This window comes from Achroia grisella, unplaced genomic scaffold, assembly GCF_030625045.1.
Source record: "Achroia grisella isolate CSIRO2021 unplaced genomic scaffold, CSIRO_AGI_Agris_v1 utg509, whole genome shotgun sequence".
In the NCBI taxonomy this organism is placed as follows: Eukaryota; Metazoa; Arthropoda; class Insecta; order Lepidoptera; family Pyralidae; genus Achroia; species Achroia grisella.
Window position 1 is genome coordinate 748,718 of NW_026712902.1, and position 23,839 is coordinate 772,556.

At 34.6% G+C, this 23,839-nt stretch overlaps 1 protein-coding gene across 1 annotated transcript in view; it reads left to right on the plus strand.

Moving 5' to 3' along the window:
• The first annotated feature begins 878 nt into the window (after positions 1 to 878).
• Positions 879 to 23,839, plus strand: part of LOC131846265 (uncharacterized) — a 77,354-nt gene continuing 54,393 nt past the window's right edge. Inside the window, exons 1-2 of the mRNA XM_059195529.1 lie at positions 879 to 896; positions 1,786 to 1,983. Coding sequence (XP_059051512.1) covers positions 879 to 896; positions 1,786 to 1,983 — 216 coding nt within the window. The remainder of the gene's footprint in view (positions 897 to 1,785; positions 1,984 to 23,839) is intronic.

Sequence of the window (23,839 nt, forward strand, 5' to 3'; positions counted from 1 at the left end):
TACTCATAAACTTTCGCATTTATAATATTACTGGCTACTCGCCCCGGCTTCGCACGGGTGTACATGTGTTATATATATAAACCTTCCTCTTGAATTACTCTATCTATTAATAGAAACGGCTTCGAAATCCGTTTCGTAGTTTTAAAGATTTAAGCATACATAGGGACGGACAGACAGCAACTGCGACTTTCTTTTATACTATGTAATGATAATTTAACAAAGTATTTTTTAATCTTTCCATTACAGAGAAGAAAAAGAAAATATTTTCTCTTTACACAACATTCATATCTACTCTTCCACAGAATTTATTTTATTATAATAATTTTATGACCTGACCCATTTTATAGAGATGTGCTAACTCGTAATAAACATGACTCGAGTGAACTCGAGTTGAAATTCAGGTAACGAGTTACCTGAAATAAAAAGTTTTTTTTTTATTTTTTCGAACAATTCTAATGTTTTTGGGCGCAGCTAGCCTTGAAAGCTTCACCGAACTTTAGGGGGCGAGTAGAAATGGCACTTTAAAGCCGCGGAAGGACTTATGGAACGCATAATCATTTTATTGATAACATAATCGGACGAATATGCGAAAAAAAATGATAACAACCTCAAATCAATACTGAAATATTTGTGACGAGTGAAAATTGTATGATATGAAATGATCGGAAAATTTCATGTCATTCATTTCGATGACAGACTCATGCTTCAACTCTTTCACTTGATTCATTCATTTACCAGTTGAATTCTTCCAACTTATGCGCAGAACTCGAGTTAGTAACTCGAGTTGACAAATCTCTACCATTTTACTATGCTAAGGCTTTATTAAAGGCGTAATATAACAAGGTTTTTATCGTGATAAACATTTTAAATTGAGTAGAATGTACGGTGAAAGACCTGTAATTTGTTGTTTTCAGATTTAAACGTTGTTTTTTTTACAAGATTTATTTTTAATTCGAAATGTTACCACATTCTTTTTTTATATAAAAATATAAATAATAATAAATTAATAACCCTGGACAATTCTCACAGCGTCATCTAGACCAAAGTTACGCTAGCTAAAGCTTGTGTTATGGGCACTAGATAACAGATACAAATACATAAATATTTTTTTTCGTAAATACATACATATTATACATAGAAAACACCCAGATCGATACAAACAATTATACTCATGAATACAAATGTTTGTGCCGTAACGTTGTGCCGAATCGAACCCCCGCCCATCGGGAGAAAAAAAGATGTCCTTTACCACTAAACCACCGAGGCCGTCGATATATTCTATAACGCACGTAATGACATAAATCAGACAATATTTATTTAGGTAAAAATATGTAAAAAATAGCGTAAGTCTATGTGACTTCTAACAAATAGAATAGAATAGAAAATCATTTATTCAAATTAACTTCATTTAAGCACTTTTGTATAGTCATAACAATTTTTTTTTATCTACCGCTCGTTCGGAAAGCTGTCTCATCACAAGAAGAACGAGCAAGAAACTTGTGTGTTGCTCTTTTAAATAATCCTTGTAAGTTCACATTTACAAGTCGAAACGTGTGAATACAAACTACCAACCAGCACTAATTTATTAGGGTCAAATATTAATACACAATAATATTAAATCAGTCGTAGTGATAAGAGCAGACCAGTCCCTACAAGCAGCACTCGTTCACGAGTATGACGGATATGATAGAGATAGCTAGGTAATCCACTCGTTCACGAGTATGACGGATATGACGGAGATAGTTACCTAACTATGGATTATCTATGGATTACCTAATCCAATAGAATAACAGCATTGTTCTTTTTGTTTCAGCGCGCAGCGTCTCTCACAGTATAACCTTCCTGGAGGTGCCACAATGGGTGGACCCTCGGCGTGAAGCCGAGCTCCGCTGCCAGTACATGAGGCAGGCTCAGGACCCACCGCTGCATTCTGTCAAATGGTACAGAGACATGAACGAAATATTCAGATACACGCCACAAGAGGTTAGACATGTTTAATTTTTATGTATATGGTATGACAGCTGATGGGACAGCTGATGGGACAGCTGTTGGGACAGCTGATGGTTAGTGGTAACATTTGTCTAATGTAGTAGAGTAATCTAAATATGCATAACTCAAAGGTGACTGACTGACATAGTGATCTATCAACGCACAGCCCAAACCACTGGACGAATCGGGCTGAAATTTGGCATACAGGTAGATGGTATGACGTAGGCATCCGCTAAGACAGGATTTTGATTAATTCTATCCCCAAGGTGATAAAATAGGGGATGAAAGTTTATATGAAACTTTGTCATTATTAAACCGATCGGGCTGAGACTTTGCATGCATAAAGCTACTATGACGTAGGCATCCCCTAAGAAAGAATTTTGATAAATTCCACCCCTAAGGAAATAAATTAACGCGAGCGAAGCCGCAGGCAAAAGCTAGTAGCAAATATATATGTTATCTGATCCAACAAAGATTGAGTGCGCAGCGTTTTTTATGTTGATTATCGCATGCCTAATCCTTGTTAAGGTGTATTTTCATAGACCTACTTTTTTAAAATCTAATTTTCTGTCTATTTATTATCTACAATCCATTGTGCTCGCCCTTTTTTCAAAGTTAGCTACCTAGACTCGTAAGGGACAAGAATTGTAGGATATTCTTAGGAGCGATGGTTTTTGTCTACCCAGGGTAGAGTGTATACTTTCTAAAGGAGATTCTTTTATGTTTGAATGGGCTACAATCACATAAAATGTGCTTCCTCTTCAGTTAAGCAAAATTGCAGATTTTTTGAGCACAGGGCTAAGTTTGTCATGTGTTTATTCAATTTGTAGAGTCCAGTGAGGGGCCTAGTCATGTTGGATATATTAAGAATAGAAGTAGAAATAATATTAATTCAAATAAACTCAATATAAGAATTTTTGAATAGCTTGTTTGCTGGAGGAATATTGCAATGTTTAATTTGATTTGTTTTAATTGAAATAAAAAAAAATAATTAGAATATATTGTACACAGGTTTTAATAATGACGCCACGGAATGTTTGAGAAGGAATTCAAAATTGTATATAAAATAACATCGACGTTCTGTGCCTGACGTTCCAAATTTGAAATTTTATAATTTTATTTTTAAATATATTAAAGGGCTATTTGCGATCGCAAACAATATTATTTCTTCTATCACTCACTCTTAATAATAAAAAAAAATCACTCACTCGGAAAGCAGACTCATTACAAAAAGAACGAGCAAGAAACATGTTGCTCTTTTAAATAAATGTTTTTCGATTTATATTCATATTATTTTATTCACAAATGTAATATAACTCATACACAATAGCACGTAAATAGTAGTTACAGATATATGTCAATGGTACGTGATTATGCGACTCGAATGCTCAGATGGTAGGTGGTGATGCGGCTCGAATGAATCGATGGTACTAGATGATGGCTTCAGTAGATTACGGGTTGTAGGAGTGATAGAATTTGCTTATATTCTTAAAATTAATGAGTAAATATTATTATAAATTACAATTTTGGTGGAGTGAACAAATTGTACATTAGATGGATCGGTTGATTTTTTAAAGTCTGTTCGTTAGGTTGCGTATTTAAATTGGATGGGTGTGCGCTCCAATCAGAACGCTCCCTTTTCGTTGCGTTTTGTTGCTGCTTGTACGCGACAGTCAACATATAATTATATCACAATTACAATTTCATTAAAAAAATCATTATTAATATTATCTCATAATTTTAAGTTGGAATTCATTACATATGTAAGTTGGTTGAATATCTTAATCAATACATAGTGTAATGGATCGGTGGACTATATGTCTAAATGATGAAAACACGTAGTTTGTAAGATAATAATATATATTAGAATATAGTTGCCAACTATACGAAAGACAATAAGAGTATAATACAATAAATTGAAGTATATCAACTAACATGACATATAAAAAAGAACTCTTTAAAAATATAAATTTAAAAATAATAAAAATATCAAAAGAGTTCAGCGGTCGGTCGCCAACACATAGTATAAAACAAAGTCGCTGTCGCTGTCTGTCCGTCCCTATGTATGCTTAAATCTTTAAAGCTACGCAACGGATTTTGTAGGGTTTTTTTTAATAGATAGACTCAAGAGGAAGGTTTATATATATAATACATGTACACCCGTGCGAAGCCGTGGTGAGTAGCTAGTATTATTATAAAAGCGAAACTTTGTGAGTATGGATACCCATCCACCAACGGATTTTGATGAAATTTCACAGTAATATAGCTTATACATCAGAATAACTATATATAAATTACATGCTAGTGAAATCGCAGGAACAGTATATATATATATAATGATATATATCTAAATATAAATATATATAAAGATATAATGAAGTGTGTATCAATAAATCCCGTGAACTGTACGAGCCTGCCAAAGAAAAACAGTCGGTAACTTTCCGGAGCAAAGGCCGAGATTAATTTTCTTTTCTAATTAAATAAAGTTACTGACGCCCATCAAATTATATATTGATGGGTTTGTCTTTCAACAGGGAAGTGTTTGCTCTGAGTAAATAGGTTAATACTTAAGTAGCTTAGAGTTGTTACGCACGTAACTGTAGGGTTATGTTTAAGGACGATTATGGAATGGATATGAATATGACTATTTTTATTATTATTATTATTATATATATATATAACTTAATGCACACAGTACAAAAGTAACAGTACATTTGGCGGACTTAACACCATGCGGTATTTTCTACCAGTCAACCATAGGCAGTACAGAGAAAAATTGTTGGTGGTGCAAAAATAATCATAACAAAAAAAAAATATAAATCAAGGCATAAAAAATTATATAATAATATTTATACTATTACATTTACAATAATACATAAATATAAAAATATAATATTATATATTATATAAAAAATAACTCGTCCTCCTCTCTTCTCTTCTCTTCCGCTTGCTGCCCACCAGGGTCCATAATTAACCTACTTTGAAATGTACCTGTCTATCTATCTACTGTAAAATTATGGAATGCAAATCTTAAATAAATAAAAATAAAAAAAATAAATGAGTCCGCCTGCGCTAACGGTTTACGCTGGTGGAGCACCAGTGGAGAATGATTGTGTGAATCTCAACGAGTTGCATGTATGTATTCGTTGTAAATAATTATAAAACACCAAATTGTAAATTAAATCGTAATTATATATATTTATTAAAATGTCGATATAATTAGCGGGGTTTCCACCCCGACCACACTTTTACACACACACACGACACCGTCCTCGCCGGCGAAGACGACGACCTCAAACACTCAATATCGCGCATTCAACCGGGCGCCTGCGCGCGCCCGGGCGCTCCACACCGGCACCCCCGGGCGCCCCTCCGATCGAGCCCCCGTCCAATTCAAACGGGGATCGAAATTACGACGGCCTGAGCCGAGGTTCGAACCCCTAGTGGTGCCCTCAGACTAAAGTCGTATCCGTCAGGCAGGAGTTGGCCTTCAGCCGCTCCATAAGTCCTACCGCGGGTTTGGAGTGCCATCTGCACTCGCCCCATAACCTCCGGTGAAGCTGTAAAGGCCAGCTACGGCCAACAGCATAGTCCGAAAAAAAAAAATAATAAGCTGTGTAACAAAATATTGAAGCACATTAAAAACAAATGACAATCTTATTTATTAGAACACAGCGTTCTATATTTAAATATTATGAAGTAAATAATTAAGAAGATTTTAATAGCTATTTTTGTTGGAGTTTCCAACAGATAAGATGTCAGATCAAGTCACTTAGCTCATCGTGACAATTTCACCAGGAATTTATCATAATGCTTTCCAGGAAACGCGTGAAGTTCAACCTGACATGGTATACTGTTAGCAATGGGGTCATCAGTCCATTATTATTGATCCCTTTCCCAAAGTATCTTAGGGATTTTTTTTATGAATGGTAATGGAATGGTATATCCGCCTGCGTTAACAGTTTACCCTAGTGGAGCACCAGTGGTAAATGATAAGATGTCGGGTCAGGTCAGTTAATCCATCGTGACAAATTCAGAAATTTATCATTATGATTTCTGGGAACCCCGTGAAGGTCAACCTGACCTGGTATATTGCTAGCAATGGGGTCATTGGTCCATTATTAACGATCCTCTTCCCTGAAGTAGTTTAGGGTTTTTTTAAGGATGATAATGGAATGGTGTACTCGCCTGCGCTAACGGTTTACGCTGATGGAGCACCAGTGGTAAATGATAAGATGTCGGGTCAGGTCAGTTAATCCATCGTGACAAATTCACTAGGAATTTATCATTATGATTTCTGGGAACCCCGTGGAGGTCGACCTGACCTGGTATATTGCTAGCAATGGGGTCATTGGTCCATTATTAACGATCCTCTTCCCTGAAGTAGTTTAGGGTTTTTTTAAGGATGATAATGGAATGGTGTACTCGCCTGCGCTAACGGTTTACGCTGATGGAGCACCAGTGGTAAATGATAAGATGTCGGGTCAGGTCAGTTAATCCATCGTGACAAATTCACTAGGATTTTTTTTTTATTTGTTTTTTTTTTTTATATATAGGAATTTATCATTACGATTTCTGGGAACCCCGTGGAGGTCAACCTGACATGGTATATTGCTAGCAATGGGGTCATTAGTCCATTACTAACATAATATGTGTACATATCCGAAATAAATGAATAAATAAATAAATAATTATATATTTGACTTAAACTCTAGAGTCAGCGAAAACTTACAAAACAAGCTTTGCAAATAAGATCACAATTACGAAAGTTTAGGAGATCTGAAATTGACGAAGGGATGAATGAATGAGGGAAATATGAGATGATAAGATATTAATTACAGCGATATATCAGACCTCGCGGCGGGGAATGGATTCTCTCATTTTGAGAGTAATTGTTAGATAGTATAGTTAATATATTCGATAACCAAAGATAGAGTAGAAAATATTGGGTCTAAATATAATATAAAAATAGATAAAGGCACAGATAATATAATATTTGATAAAGGTAAGAAATGTCAATCGGACACACTTCATGTCGCCGAGATGAGAATGCTCAGGTGGTCAGGCGGAGGACCCTCTTGGACAAAGTGCCAAATCACTATATCAGAGGCACATACAGAATAAGACCTATACTGGATAAGCTAGTGGAAGCACGACTTAGATGGTATGGCCCTGTCAAGAGGAGACCGGAAGAGCACTTGACGAGAAAAGTTCTCGACCTCAATTCAGGACCGAAAAAGTGTGGACGACCCCGATTAACATGGATGTCAGTAGTTAGTAAGGACCTTAAGGACAACGGAAACATAGAGCCAGCAACAGTCCAAAATAGACACCACTGGAGAAGAAAGATTAGGAGAGCGGACCTCAAATGAAAATGGGATAAAGAAAAAGAAGAAGAAAATATTTGGTCTAAACATAATATATAAGAAATAGACAAAGATAGAATAGAAAATATTGGGTCTAAATCGTAACTGGGATAATTATTGGAAATAAGCTGTTTGATGGTTGTGGGTTCGATTCCTCGGTCCTGAAAATAAACCATAAAACTACCAAATATGGTGTACATGGGAAGCTCTGACTCAATAAATCTAATCCTATGTGTGTGTGAGTACACACTCACACACACAAAGGTACTCTTTTTTGTGTGTTAAAAAAATAAAATTTTTGCCCGTGTAATATAACATAATACCCATGCGAAGCCTTGGCAAGCGGCTATCATTACATAGTATAAAACAAAGTCGCTGTCGCTGTCTGTTCGTCTCTATCTATGCTTAAATCTTTAAAACTACGCAACGGATTTTGAAGCGGTTTTAGTAGGTAGAGTGATTCAAGAGGATGGTTTGTATATATAATACATGTACACCCGTGCGAAGCCGGGGCGAGATAGTAAAGTATAAAACAATTTCGCTTCGTTGTCTCTATGTTTTGATCTTCTACTCCGACTTTGATGCGGTTCCTTTAAATAGATAGAGGAAGGTTTAAGTTATATAACATCCCACTACTGAGCACGGATCTTTAATCGCGCGATAACCTATAGTCCACGAGGGTGAAGCCGCGGGCGAAAAACTAGTACATATTATATACTGAACACAACACCCAGACTGATACAAACAATCATACTCGTGTATATATGTTTGTAGCGTGCGAGAAACAAACCGGTGATCCTCTGAAAACCGAGTGGTAAACCGCTAGGCCAGCGAGGTCGTCGATGTATTTACATAACTGAATCTGGTGCAGGTACCTAAAACGCGGTTGAGCGCAGTAATAGCTGGCTCGCCTGTGATTGAGTATCACCATGTGCTACTTTTAAACTGGTCTGTTCTGATAACCTAAGTAACTATTTATTTTTTAATTTGACGACCTCGGTGGTCAAGCGGTCTAGCACACCGCTTTACGTCCGATGGTCGCGGGTTCGATTCCTCGCACGGCACAAACATTTGTATTCATGAGTATGTTTGATTGTATCGGTCTGGGTGTTTTCTATGTATAATATGTATGTATTTACGAAAAAAAATATCTATGTATTTGTATCAGTTTTCTAGTACACATAACACAAGCTTTAGCTAGCTTAACTTGGGTCTAGATGGCGCTGTTTGAATTGTCCTGAGATTATTATTATGTAATAAAAAGTAAACTATTATAAATCTATACATATAAATAAAATTGTTTGGAAAATTGTCTGTTTGTAATAATGAAATAACCGTTTTTTACTACATGCATTTGAATATAAATACGGTACATACACCAAAATATTTTTTTTACAATTTTTGTCTGTCCTGTTTGAAATGGCTGGACCAATTTCGGACTTATATTAGCAAGTAGCTGATGTAATAAGCAGTAACTTAGGTTACTTTTATTTCAGAAAAAAATATTTATTTTAGTTAAATAATAAAGTTAAAATATCTACGCAGACGAAGTCGAGGATGCAGCTAGTAGGAAAGAAATTAAGTTTAATTGAATAATAAACATTATTTCTATTTCTATTTTACATGCTTCTCTCACCAAATGAAATGCAGTTCACAAAGCAAGCTGCTTGGAAGCTGAAGACTGAGACTGAGTTATGCTTGAAAATAAGGTCATATACAGTGAGCACTCTGTAAATTACACTGACTCCTGGAATATTAATAACGTAATGAATTCAAACATAATTATGATTAAGTAATTATTACTCTACTCTACAGAATATAATTACTTATCAGTGCCTATTATTGGGAGACGTTCTAATTAATTTAACATTGTAACCAATAACGTATTGGATTAAGTCTACTTCCTGGAAACTTGTTACTGAGAGATCAAATTGAGTTTAAATAAAATAATTTAATTTGTAACGTAGCTGAGGGTGTAGTGGCCTTGTGGTTTACTTGGAACAAAAGGTACTGAGTTCAAATTGATTAAAACATAACAAGTTTAATTAATACATTTTATTTAATCTTTTTTTTCGTTTGCTTGTTTTTTATATTGTAACATTGTTGAAAAGCAGTGAATAAATATTTTTTTCTTTCTATCTTTCTTCTTCAAAATATACTTCTAACTTTATTTTTGTAAATGAACTGTCAAACAAAGTACCTAACTTAAAATTACGTCATAAAAAAACTTCTAAATTTTTTTTGTGATTGATTTGGCTAACAAACTAACTAGCGTTGCGGGTGCTTATGGGTAATCACTTACCATCAGATGAACCGCCATCTCGTTTGTCTCCTGTGTTATAAAAAAAATTAATAGACTGACTGACAAATACATTCGATTTGACAAATACATTATCTCGGAGGTATGGATTTATATTCAATATGGATATATTATATCCATATTGAATAGGCAGGCATCCATAGGCAGGTCTCGAACACGTGTAAAAATTTTGCTGTCAGTAACAATAATGACATCTGACAGATGTCAAAGGTCAAAATAACTGACATCGAGCTGTACGATGAAATCAAGATGACCAGTAATTGATCAACACAATTAATTGATTTTGAAATATATATACGTGTTGTCACTAATGGCAGGCACAGAATACCAGCGCCGTGACAGTTAGCTGTCACGGCATATGCTGAGTGTCAGCCATGTTGCCAACCATATTTAGAAATAATATAAGATAAATTATTGTAATTGTTCTAAGTGTGTATGTATGTATATATGAGTGTGGATGTGCATATGTGTATGTATATAAATATATATATATATGTGTGTGTGTGTAAAGTGTATAATTGTCAAATGTATATGTAAAAATGGTTGACAATAAATGTTTTTCTTTCTTTCTTATATGAATGTGGATGGATGTAAAGGGAGGGGACGCCCTAAGAAAAGATGGATAGATTGTGTGAAAGATGATATGAATAAAAGAAGAGTATGTTTAGATATGACGGCCGATAGAGAGCAGTGGAAGAGAATGACATACTGCGCCGACCCCAAATAATGGGATAAAGGCAAGGCAATGATGATGGCTTTATTACAGTTATCTAATACTAAAACCATATTGAGTTTATGGTGTGTCTACGGCTTTAAAGTTGTAGATGTTATTTTAGAAGGTAATAGGGTTTATCTTCAACACCTGCTGCTGGAGCGCTTATACTATCAACAACTTTGAGGTTAATCGGAACATTATCTCCCATTACCCTATTTAGATACACTTCAACCCTTTCACCCCCGATGCAGGATGTAGATTTGACGTCGTAATATAAAATGCTCGTGTAAAAATACGAATAGGATGCTGGTAATGTATCATAAGATTAATACGTGAAGAAGAAACTTTGTAGCCCTAGTTATAATAAAGAGAAGTGTGAAATTTTGCACACTTATAATCTATATGTAGAAGGAATGCAGAATCTAACATTTAATAATAATAATAATCTCCGGACAATTCACACAGCGCCATCTAGATCCAAGTTAAGCTAGCTATAGCTTGTGTTATGGGTACTAGATTACTGATACAAATACATAGATATATTTTTTTAATTTTTAATTAATAATGTTCACATTATACATATAAATAAAATTGGAGTACAATATACACTATGATATGAATATATATATATTCTTAAATACATTTATTACAATTCATTTTATATTGTATCATAGTAAACAGCCCTAGATTACTGATACAAATATATAGACATAAACACACATGAATACAAATGTTTGTGCCGTGCGACAAATCGAACCCGCGACCCTCGGACGTAAAGCGGTGTGTTAAACCGCTAGACCGCCGAGTCGTCATGGTGAATGAGAATAGAATAGAATAGAAAATCATTTATTCAAATAAACTTAATTTAAGCACTTTTGAATAGTCATAACAATGTTTTTTTTTTTTAATTTACCGCTCATTCGGAAAGCTGTCTCATCTCAAGAAGAACGAGAGAGAAACTTGTGTGTTGCTCTTTTAAACAATCCTTGTGAGAAATTATAGAATAAACACATTAAATCTAGCTGATGTAAAATAACGAAGCTGACGGAAGACAGACAGACAAAAATGTAAAAAATGATATTTTGTTGTATGTACCGTATTTATATTCATATGCATGTAGTAAAAAACGGTTATTTCAATATTACAAACAGACACTCCAATTTTATTTATATGTATAGATGAGTAAATAAGTTCTATTCTATTCTATTATATAAATGATTTGTGTTATATTAATAACTAGCTATTCGCCCGGCTTCGTCTGGGTGCATATCTGTTATACATATAAACCTTCCTCTAGAATCACTCTATCTATTAAAACAACCGCTTCAAAATCCGTTGCGTAGTTTTAAAGGTTTAAGCATACATAGAGATTATGGACGGACAGACAGCGACAGCGACTTTGTTTTATACTATGTAATGAAGAAACATTTCAGCGTACGAATAATTAACGTACCTACAAACTGCAAAACAGAGGATAAAGTTTAAAACTTCAAAAGATATTTTGGCCTATCAAATGATTGTTAGCAACTTTCTTTCTTGTTTGAACAAGATTTCCCTCGCAGATGTGGTAAGAAAACAAGTACAAGGAAATTGTGAGGCTTATTTTTATAAATAGCGCGCCATGGCGTAGTTGTTTATTGTCCCGGAATGTAGATTCCAAGGTCGTAAGTTTGAATATTATCGACGCCCGAAAATGTTATTAATAATTTTGACCGAATCACTAATGATGGAAAGACAGATAAAAACATAGATAGATAAGTCGCTTGTTTACCACCTACGTGATATAAAAAAAGTGAATTCTTAAGCGCGTAATGGCGTAGTTGTTTATTGTCCCGGTATGTAGATTCCAAGGTCGTAAGTTTGAATATGATAGACAACAAAAATATGTTATCAATTATTTTTGACTGAATCAGTAATGATAATGACGGAAAGACAGATAAAAACATAGATAAGTCGAATTCTTAAGCGCGTAATGGCGTAGTTGTTTCTTGTCCCGGAATATAGATTCCAAAGTAAGGTTGAATATGGTGGATACCTTAAAATTTTATTAATTACTTTTGGCTAAATCACTAATGATGGAAAGACAGATAAAACATAGATAGATATCGCTTGTTTGCCACCTACGTGATAGATATTAAAAAAAAAAACAAAACAGTCGAATTTTTAAGCGCGTCATGACGTAGTTCTTTCTTGTCCCGGAACATAGATTCCAAGGTCGTAAGTTTGAATGTGGTCGACATCCAACGTTATTAGTTATTTTGACTGAATCACTAATGATGGATATACAATTAGCTTGATAGATAGATAAGTCGAATTCTGAATTACATTTATGTAAATGTGGACTTAATATTACCAGTTTGTGTCATTATGTGACATTCACAGCGATATAAAAAGGTCGGTAATAAAGCCTTCAAATTCAAATTTATAGTTATTTGTTTATTTTATCATATTTATTTTAGTACTAGCTTTTGCCCGCGGCTTCGCTCGCGTTTATATATCCTCTTAGGGGTGGAATTCATAAAAATGTTTCCTTAGGGGATGCCTACGTCATAATAGCTTTATGCATGCAAAGTCTCAGCCCGATCGGTTTAAAATTGACAGTTTCATATAAACTTTCATCCCCTATTTTATCCCTTTGTGGGTAGAATTAATCAAAATCCTTTCTTAGCGGATGCCTACGTCATAACATCTACTTGCATGCCAAATTTCAGCCCGATCCGCTCAGTGGTTTGGGCTGTGCGTAGATAGATCACTATGTCAGACACCTTTGAGTTATATATACTTAGATAAAAAGTAAAGTGTCTGTTTGTAATTACAAATAACAGCTTTCACTAAATGTATGTGAAAGTATACTTTCAATAATCAACCCTTCTATCGCATTCAAAAGTAGCTTATGTCCTTTCTCAGGATCTAGACTGACTATGTAGCAAATTTCTTTTAAATCGGTTCAGTAGTTTTAGCGTGTAAGTGAGACTGACAGACAGACAGATAAAGTTACTTTTACAGTTATAATATTAGTGCGGTATTTTATAAACTAACCCAAAAATACCAATGGAATAAGTTTCATAGATCTGGCTTCAAAAATAATGAATTTACCTAAAATTTTATTTTACCCCTTTAAGGGTAAAATTTTTAAAAACTTTAAATATCATATTTATTCACATTTAGTTACCACCCTAAAATATAAGCTTCAAGTTTCCACCTTTAAAAATGATGATTCTTACGTACAACCTTGCACCTACCATTTCAACCCCCTTACAACCATTTTTCCCATCCAAAAGTATCCTATGTGCTTTCTCAAGATCTAGACTAATTGTGTACCAAATTTCACATAAATCTGTTCAGTAGTTTTGGCGTGTAAGTGAGACAGACAGACAGACAGAATTACTTTTACAATTATAATATTAGTAAGGCATTTAATAAACTAACTCAAAAAGCCAAAGAAAAAAGTTTAATAGATCTGGCTTCAAAAATTACGATATTACCTAATATCTTTCATCCCCTAATTTGTTTTACCCCCTTAAGGGTAATTTTTTACAAACTTTGAATGTCATATTCATTTATATTTAATCAACAGCCTCAAAAAGAAGTTTCAAGCTTCTAGCTTCAAAAATGACCATTCTTCCATACAATCTTTCATCCCCAATTTTAACCCCTTACAACCCTTTTTTCGCATTAAAAAGTAGCCTATGTCCTTTCTCAGGGTCTGGACTATCTGTGTACCAAATTTCATTTAAATCGGTTTAGTAGTTTTGGCGTGAAAGTGAGACAGACAGACAGAGTTACTTTCGCATTTATAATATTAGAATAGAATAGAATAGAATAGAAAATCATTTATTCAAATAAACTTACATTGAAGCACTTTTGAATAGTCATTACATTTTTTTTAATCTACCGCTCGTTCGGAAAGCTGTCCCATCACAAGAAGAACGAGTAAGAAACTTGCGTGTTGCTCTTTTAAATAATTTTATTATTACTTTACATTTTTAAGTTTAAGTGAATACAAACCACCAATTAGCACTAATTCAATTAAATACTCAAATAGAAAAAATATTGAATATATAACCAACTAGTTAAACAATTAATAAGAGGAAATCAGTCATAGTGCTTAGAGCAGACCAGTCCCTACAAGCAGCACCCGTTCACGAGTATGACGGATGAGCCAGCCATCACTGCGCTCGACCATATTTTAGGGAGCCCAATGACTTGAATATTGGTAAGGAAGTAAGGATATCAAACATAACTACACACTGAAACATAAAATAATCATAATGTTCTAGTGACATTTTCTATAAAAGCTTGTTTCTCGTACAATAAAATCGTAACGATAGAATTACCAGTTACCGCGGACCGTTGTGTAAATTGATCTGTAACTGATTGAAACAATATTGTATATGGCAACTTCTTTATTGGATAAAATTTTCTCCACTGGCAAGAGTTTTCAACTTCACAGGCTTCCGCCAGTTGTAGAACCCTCGGTTATGACGATACGATTCGAAAGTTGAAGGCAATCTATTCAATTCGATATTAAATTATTGAAATTCCAGTAAATTTTGCTAAATTGTTTCATTTCAGAAATACAATATTATCTCTTGAAATAAATTTACATTAAAAATCAAATTCAAATTTGATAAAAATTTACGCCCTCGGTGGTACAGCGGTCTAGCTTTACGTCCGATGGTCGCGGGTTCGATTCCGAGCACGGCACAAACATTTGTATTATGAGTATAATTGTTTGTATCGGTCTGGGTGTAGAAAACACTCAAACTGTATAATATGTATGTATTTACTAAATAAAAGTATCTATATTTTTGTATCAGTTATCTAGTACCCATAACACAAGCTTTAACTGGCTTAACTTGGGCCTAGATGGCGCTGTGTGAATTGTCCTGAGATTATTATTATTAAATTCAAAATATCTTTATTCATGTAGGTAATGATATAATGTAGGTATTACATACTCTTATGATATGTCAAATCTGACCTGACTCAGGCGTCCGCTGGTCCTTAGGGACCACCGTGTGCAGGCCTCGAGCGTACGGTCTTTACCCGGGCGTACTGCTGGAATGTGACACCCCAACGTCGTTCGTTTACCGGCCGGCCGGAAGCCAGCTGCTTCCCAGCAGCCGGCTGAGGGATGTCAAAACTACCGTCAGTTCGGAATGATTAAAGATGAGAAGAACTGACAAACTCGTATCGTATTATTTTCAAATAAATGTTATATATTAAAGCGCTTTGAATAGAAAGTTACTACTCATTCTGAAAGCTGTCTCATCATAAGAAGAACACCATCAACATCATCAAAATTCGTTCAGTAGATTTCCTGAGGAATTGTTTGGATTAATACCAGCTGCTGAGTTATGCCATTATGATTATCTGGATGAATGGCGGTCCACGCACAACCACATTGTGGAATCACCTTCCCGCAATGGTATTTGTGAACCGATACGATATTGAAACGTTCAAGAAAAGAGCTTATTCCTTTTTAAAAGGCCGACAACGTACTGGCAATTCCCCTGATGTGGCGGGGGCTCATGGGCGGCGGTAATCACTTACCATCAGGTGAGCCGCGTGATTGTTTGTCCCCCTGTTTTATATAAAAAAAAATTACTTCCAATGACCGCTGATTCCATGCCTCGCACGTTGCAAGCATTGTATCATATTTAAGGGTATGACTTTATATTGCTCTAGATAATTTAGATAGATAGATGGATATATATCGTTTATTTAAAACTGATTTATTTATTTATAACAGACGTGGCAACGGCTAAACTTGTGTACTTTAGCTATTTCCATAGCATTATGTCGTATGGTATTTTGTTATGGGGCAAAGCAGCTGATATAAGTACAATATTTATTTTACAAAAGAGGGCCATTCGCTCCATTTATAGCATGGGTTCCAGGGAGTCATTGCGAGAGTGCTTTAAGGAATCAAATATCCTCACCGTTGCTTCTCAATATATTTATGAAAATATCATGTATGCCAGGAAGAATATAGACAGTTTCAAAAGAGTTAGTGATTGCACTAATAAAAGCTTACGTAACAATAACAAACTAATTTTACCTAATGTCGTTTGGCTAAAGTTAGTAATTCGTTTTATGGCAATTGCGTAAGGTTTTACAATAAAATACCAGAGTTTGTTATAAATCTGCCAGAAAAAAGATTTAAATGTCAAATAAAACACTTCCTTTGCAAAAAAGCTTACTATAAAATTGAAGAATTCGTTAACGATAATAATGTTTTTGTAGAAAAATTTTAAATACATAGCACTGACAATATTATCTGATTACACTAATAATGAGTGCGTAGCGATTTCTATGTTGATTGTCGCATGCATCTTACTTGTTACACTGTAATTATTTATATAAAAAAAACATCTATTAAAAAGAGCAACACACAAGTTTCTTGCTCATTCTTCTTGTGATGAATCTGCATTCCGAATGAGTGGTAGAAGCAAATTATGACTATTCAAAAGTGCTTGTAATGAGTTTATTTGAATAAAGATTATTTCTATTCTATTTCTATTTCTATTGTTACCAATGTTAAACATTAAAAAAATAACTATTATTAACATTATTATGAATTACAAATATCTATAGTTTAAATATTAAAATCATCTAATGTTAATATAACTTAATTGTACAACTAAGAACTTAAAATTAAAAAGCTTAAAAAATATAATATAATAACTAAAATATATTATTAAAAGGGGTTTAGGCAAAGTTCCGAAAATACTGGCCGCGTTCCCTCTTTGAATAGCCAGACTAATTTTTTGTCCAAGGTAGCTGCCAGCTCTTCGGTCTTTTCTGATGTCGACTAACCTTTTCGTTATTTCTTTGAAAAGTCTTATAGCGCTAGGACCCCACGGACCAAGGGTCTCGACACCGAGACGATTATTTGTTTGTTACAAATCACACACAACATGTAGACTCAATAACGGTCGGAATTTGATCGCCACTGGAGAGGATCGTAGCGCTGGTCAGGTTTCTGCACCGAATGTTTGTGGTCTCACACATGTTGATTGTGGCGAAGTTAAACGAAATAATATAAATCCATTCTAATTCTAATTCTGAAATCAATGTATGTTACTGCAAACATTTAATGTAATGTAATAAACATGTAATGTTACCAGTTTCAGTATTGGTAATTCTAAAATCAAACTTTAGACATGTAAACTCTTGTGCTTCACCAATACATACCTGAGCACTTCCCCTCTGATCGATCCCCCGTCCAATTCAAACGGGGATCGAAATTACCAAGGTCTGAACTGAGGTTCGAACCCCTAGCGGTGCCCTCAGACTATAGCCGTATCCGTCCGGCTGGAGTTGACTTTCAGCCGCTCCATAAGTCCTTCCTTGGTTTGGAGTGCCGTCTGCACTTGTCCCCTATTGTCCGGTGAAGCTGTTAAGGCCAGCTGCGGCCAACAGCATTAGAGTAGTCCGAAAAATACTTGTAAAGAGAGAGTTGAAATAAAACATTCGTTATTTCAGTTCGTGTGAGTATAAAAAATACACTCAAAGAGTCTGAAATTTTCATAACGCCCGGCCCGCATGAAAAATGATAACGCAATGCTTGTATGTTAAATGATACTTACATAAATATTATGGTAGAATTATGTTTTAATTAGAGTTCACATGTTTATTATGAAGCGCAATTTCAGTTACAAAAAAAATCTAAATTATCAATTAGATTTTTTTTGTAACTGAAATTGCGAACTAGGACACTGCTATACGTTCATGATAAACACAGAAACCTGACAAATAGGTAAATACATTTTTGTAAATATATAATTTACATAGAAAATTTTAGGTTCTGCATAAATTTCTTGGCTAGCGGTTGCAATCTCACGTAATGATTTTAAATTTTTTTTTCTATGTTTTTCTTATTAATATTTTCTTTTTTCTCGTTTAATCCTTACCACTTAGTTAAAATTATATCAAATTATACTCTGAACTATATTTACATTATTTTTATTATACACACACCGCACACACAGTCACCAATAATATTGCTCTTTTTATTATATTTATTTTAATTATACCCTCAAATGGGTTGAAGCTGAAAATCTCTACAGCAATACAATAATAAAACATTCAATAAGTCGATACAATACTAACTATATTGGATTTAGTACATTTAGAAAGTACAAACAAACATTAAAAACACATTTTGTAGAACCATTATAGGGTAATAGAAAAGACAATCACCGTAAATACACTCAAAATTATAGCTTGAAAAGAGGGAACTTTCCCATTTGATTGGTATGTGTATATATATATATATATCATCTGCTTCTTCCTTATCCCATTTATTTGTGGTCGGCGTAATATGTTTTTCTCTTCCATTCATCTCTGTTCGCAGTCATCGCGTTATTTACTTCCTTTCTTACCATATCATCTTTCACACAGTCCATCCATCTCTTTTTCGGCCTTCCTCTGCCCTTATAACCATCCACATTCATATGTAACACCTTTCTTAAAATATTATCCTCGTTCCAACTCATTACATGTCCATACCACGATAGTCGATTACTCTTCAACCTCTCTGACACCGGCGCCACTTTCATACTTCCCCTAATGTATTCATTCTTTATCTTATCCATTCTTGTCACACCACACATCCACTATTCTCTCGTAATATAGTTTCCACTTAGACTTGCAGACTTACTTGACTTTAGAAAATTCTTTCATCTATGGTCAGTTAGATTATTAATGACCTGGTAACACCGTGGGATATAACTGGTCCATTATAAATATCGAAAATTGATTTTCAAATAGACAGATTGCACAGTGCACATGTTGCGAAAGTCTAATAAATAATTCTATTAATATCTCTACGTCAAAATAATATAATAAAATGTTTTTAACATCAAATAAAACTCCAATCGACTTGAAAAATAGCCTAAGTTCCCGAGTTACGGCCGTAATTTAATTCTACGAGTACACCGGGGTTATACTGCATTGTGCTTCGGCGTTGCTCAAAATCGTCATCTACACATCTGAAATTGAAATGCATATGAATATAAATACCGTTCAAATGCCAAAATAACATTTTTTACTATTTTTGTCTGTCGGTCTGTCTGTATGTTTGTTCCGGCAAATTACTGCCGTAATTTAATTCTACGAGTACACCGGGGTTGTACTGCATTGTGCTTCGGCGTTGCTCAAAATCGTCATCTACATCTATACATATAAATAAAATTGAAATGTCTGGTTGTAATATTGAAAAGCATATGAATATAAATACCGTACATATGCCAAAATAACATTTTTTACTATTTTTGTCTGTCGGTCTGTCTGTATGTTTGTTTCAGCAAATCTCTGAAATGACGGACTTTTATTGGCGGGTAGCTGATGTAATAATGAGTAACTTAAGCTACTTTTATTTTAGAAAAATTCTCTGATTAACTTTTTTGTTAAATTCCACGCGGACGAAGTCGCGAGTTGAGGTAGTTATACATATGTTTGTTATTTTTTTAATTTTCTCCTGTTTGTATATTACCTAAATGTTCGATACTTAAATCCGTTTCGATAAGGTTGTATAAAAGAAATTACTTTCAGCAATAAGACCGCCTTATGATAACTATACATGTATTCTTTGATATATTGTTAGAATAGAATAGAATAGAATAGAAAATCATTTATTCAAATAAACTTAATTTAAGCACTTTTGAATAGTCATAACAATTTGTTTTTTATCTACCACTCGTTCGGAAAGCTGTCTCTCATCACAAGAAGAACGAGCAAGAAACTTGTGTGTTGCTCTTTTAAATAATCCTTGTAAGTTTACATTTACAAGTCGAAACGTGTGAATACAAACTACCAACAAGCATTAATTTTTTGGGTCAAATATAAATATGCAATAAGATTGAATCAGTCGTAGTGATATGAGCAGACCAGTCCCTACAAGCAGCACTCGTTCACGAGTATAACGGATGAGCCAGCCATCACTGCGCTCGGCCATATTTTAGGGAACCCAATGACCCGGCCCACCACGCCGCCACATGTCCGGACATTTTAGTGAGCATGACTACTCATTCCACTCGACCACGTCACAGCTACAAAAATTACTATATGGTAGTTACAGTATTCACACTTTACATACGGATGCATGCGGCAATCAATATAATAAACATCTATAAATTCATCTATCTTATAATAGGCTTTTTTACATAACATTTGTTTAATATAAGATTTGAATTGCCTCTCTGTAAGATTTAGACTCTGGCAGTTTATTATAGAATCTTACGCCATTACCATAAAATGAATTACTAACTTTAACATAGTACATAATAATTATTATAGGCGAAACCGGGGCTAGCAGCTAGTGCTCCTCGCCTCGGCTTCGCCCGGGTGTACATGCATAATATATATAAACCATCATCTTGAATCACTTTATCTATTAAAAAGACGGTTTCAAAATCCGTTGCGTAGCTTTAAAGATTTAAGCATACATAGGGATGTACAGACAGCGACAGTGACAGCGACAGCGACTTTGTTTTATACTATGTAATGATGCCTTTTCTTTACTGTATGCTCTATCTATCTATCACATTACTATACACACATCCTTTACACTGCATACAACCACTACTACGTACTTATAGCACTTATCAGTTAAAACAATACTTAGATATTTTGAATTAGTTTTACTAATCCATAATCTACTTAGTAATAAACAATACATTCACCACATATGATATTAAATATCTGCATCTGATATATATACATAGTACATGTTATAAGAGAGCACTGATACATATAGCACAGGTGTAATCAGGGGCGGATCTACCTAGGGGCTTCTTGGGCTGCAACCCAGGGCCCCGAGGATACAAAGGGCCACCAGTCCCCACTGAAACAATATTTAGAATATAAAAAAAATATCTAGAATGTTCAAAGACTTAAGGTTGAACCTGAGATCAAAATTCAAAATTCAAAAATCATTTATTGATATGTAGGAGATTGTAGCCGCTTATGAACGTCAAGTTTTACATTATATTTTTTGACTCTACCGTCCAGTTCGGTATATATATCCAATTGAGAAGAATTGAGAAGAAACTCAATTGAATAACTTTTTTTTTTCAAAAGCCAGTTCATTTACAATGTATTTATATAGGTGTCTATGTCTAACATTAAATCTATCAACCCATTATTTTTTATTTTATTTTTTTTATTGGGTTGTTTGGGCTATTGTCAGATGTGTAGCACCTGTAGCACTGCGACCTACATAGATCTATTGTGCTCGCCCTTTTCAGAGTTCGCTACCTAGACCCGTCAGGGACAAGAATTGAAGGATATTCTTAGGAGCGATGGTTTTTATCTCCACGGGAAAGAGTGTAAACATTCCAAAAGAGATATTACTTTTATGCATGAGTGGGCTACAACCACATAGGATGTGTAGTGGCGTTTCCTCTTTAGTTTGGCAAAATCTGCAGATACTTGTCGTGCATAGGCCTAGTTTAGCCATATGCTTGTCAACCCATGCAAGTGCGCGTTTATCGAAAGGAACGGGGTATTTCTAGTCGCTTGTTTTCGGTCAGTGTATTTTTTTTAGTTGAGTAATATAATTAGGCACAGTAGGTACCTAAGTATATTTAACCCAGGGCCCCACAAATTCACGATCCGCCCCTGGCTGTAATATCTAGTTTAGGATATCAGGCACCTCAACTTGTATTGCGCAACTTTCTGCCATTGTTAGTAATGTGAACTAATGGTCATATTGCTAGCAATATACCATGTCAGGTTGACCCCTACGCGGTTCCCCCTGGAAACCATCGTGATAAATTCCTTGTGAATTTGTCAAGATGGGCTAACTGACCTGACCTCATGCTCATCTTATCAATCTCCACTGGTGCCCCGCCAGCGTAAACTGTTAGCGCAAGCGGGTGCAACATTCCATTATCATCAATAAAAAAAATCCCTAAGATACTTTGGGAAAGGGATCAATAATAATGGACTGATGACCCCATTGCTAACAGTATACCATGTGAGGTTGACCTCCACGCGGTTACCCCTGGAAACCATCGTAATAAATTCTTGATGAATTTGTCACGATGGGGTAACTGACCTGACCTCATGCTCATCTTATCATCCTCCACTGGTGTCCCGCCAGCGTAAACCGTTAGCGCAGGCGGGTGCACCATTCCATTATCATCCATAAAAAAAACATATAGTTGGTTATTTTTTTTATTATTATTATTGTAAGTTTTATTTTTACAATTTCACTTTTTGGTTTCGTGTTTTTAGCATCCATAAAATACCATTCCATTATCATCCATAAAAAAAACTTTCTGCCATTTGCTTATTTGCTCCTTTTTAATTTTGTAATCTTATGGGTGTAAAAATAAAATATTATTATTATCTATAAGTCTAGTGATCCACATCTATTAATTTAAGTAGTTATACAGAAATATAATTTTATATACATTACTTTATTAAACTTTTTCTTTTAGGCTTATGACTGTTTTCTTTGAAACCATTGCTTATTGTTATTTGAAAATTGCTTGTAAAATCTTGACAATGGTTTTTGGGTATATTTATAATAATAATAATAATCTCAGGACAATTGACACGGCGCCATCTAGTCCCAAGTCAAGCTTGTGTTATGAGTACTAGATAACTGATACAAATACATAGATTTTTTTCGTAAATACATACATATTATACATAGAAAACACCCAGACAGATACAAACAATCATACTCATGAATACAAATGTTTGTGCCGTGCGAGGAATCGAACCCGCGACCATCGGACGTAAAGCGGTGTGCTAGACCACTAGACCGCTGAGGTCGTCTAATGTTTAAAGCATTGCTTTTAGACATAAAAACTGCGTACCAGTGCTATGACAGTTTACTATTAGGGGCATTAATATTAACAATTACAGTTTTAGATAAAAACTAAGTAATATAGTTCACATATTGTTTGCACCTTTAGTGAGATGAGTATCTTGAATCGGAAATTCCTGGGTAGTTTTTTACTTGAAAATTACCATTTTCATATCTAACAAACGCATCTATGGTACCCCATAGATGCGTTTGTTAGATATGCTTATACGATCGTTAGCAAATTTTGAATATTTTTTTTCTTTTATAACACAGGGGACAAATGAGCATACGGCTCACCTGATGGTAAGTAATTACCGCCGCCCATGAGCACCCGCAACACCATGGGAATTGCAAGTACATTGTCGGCCTAAGCCTAAGGAATAAGCTCTTTTCTTGAAGGTTTCTGCAGCGTCAGTGAAACAACACGGTCGGTTGCTAACTGTTTATTGAAAAAGAAACCAAATACCATCCACCGTCTTAATACTAATTATTAAACTACCCTACATTTCTCCACACATAAATCAAAACAATAACATTTTTATAAAAGAGTTTCTACATACTTTTTGTATTATAAAAAACAAATAAAGGTAAATAAGTAAATAATAACAAATCGGGTATACATA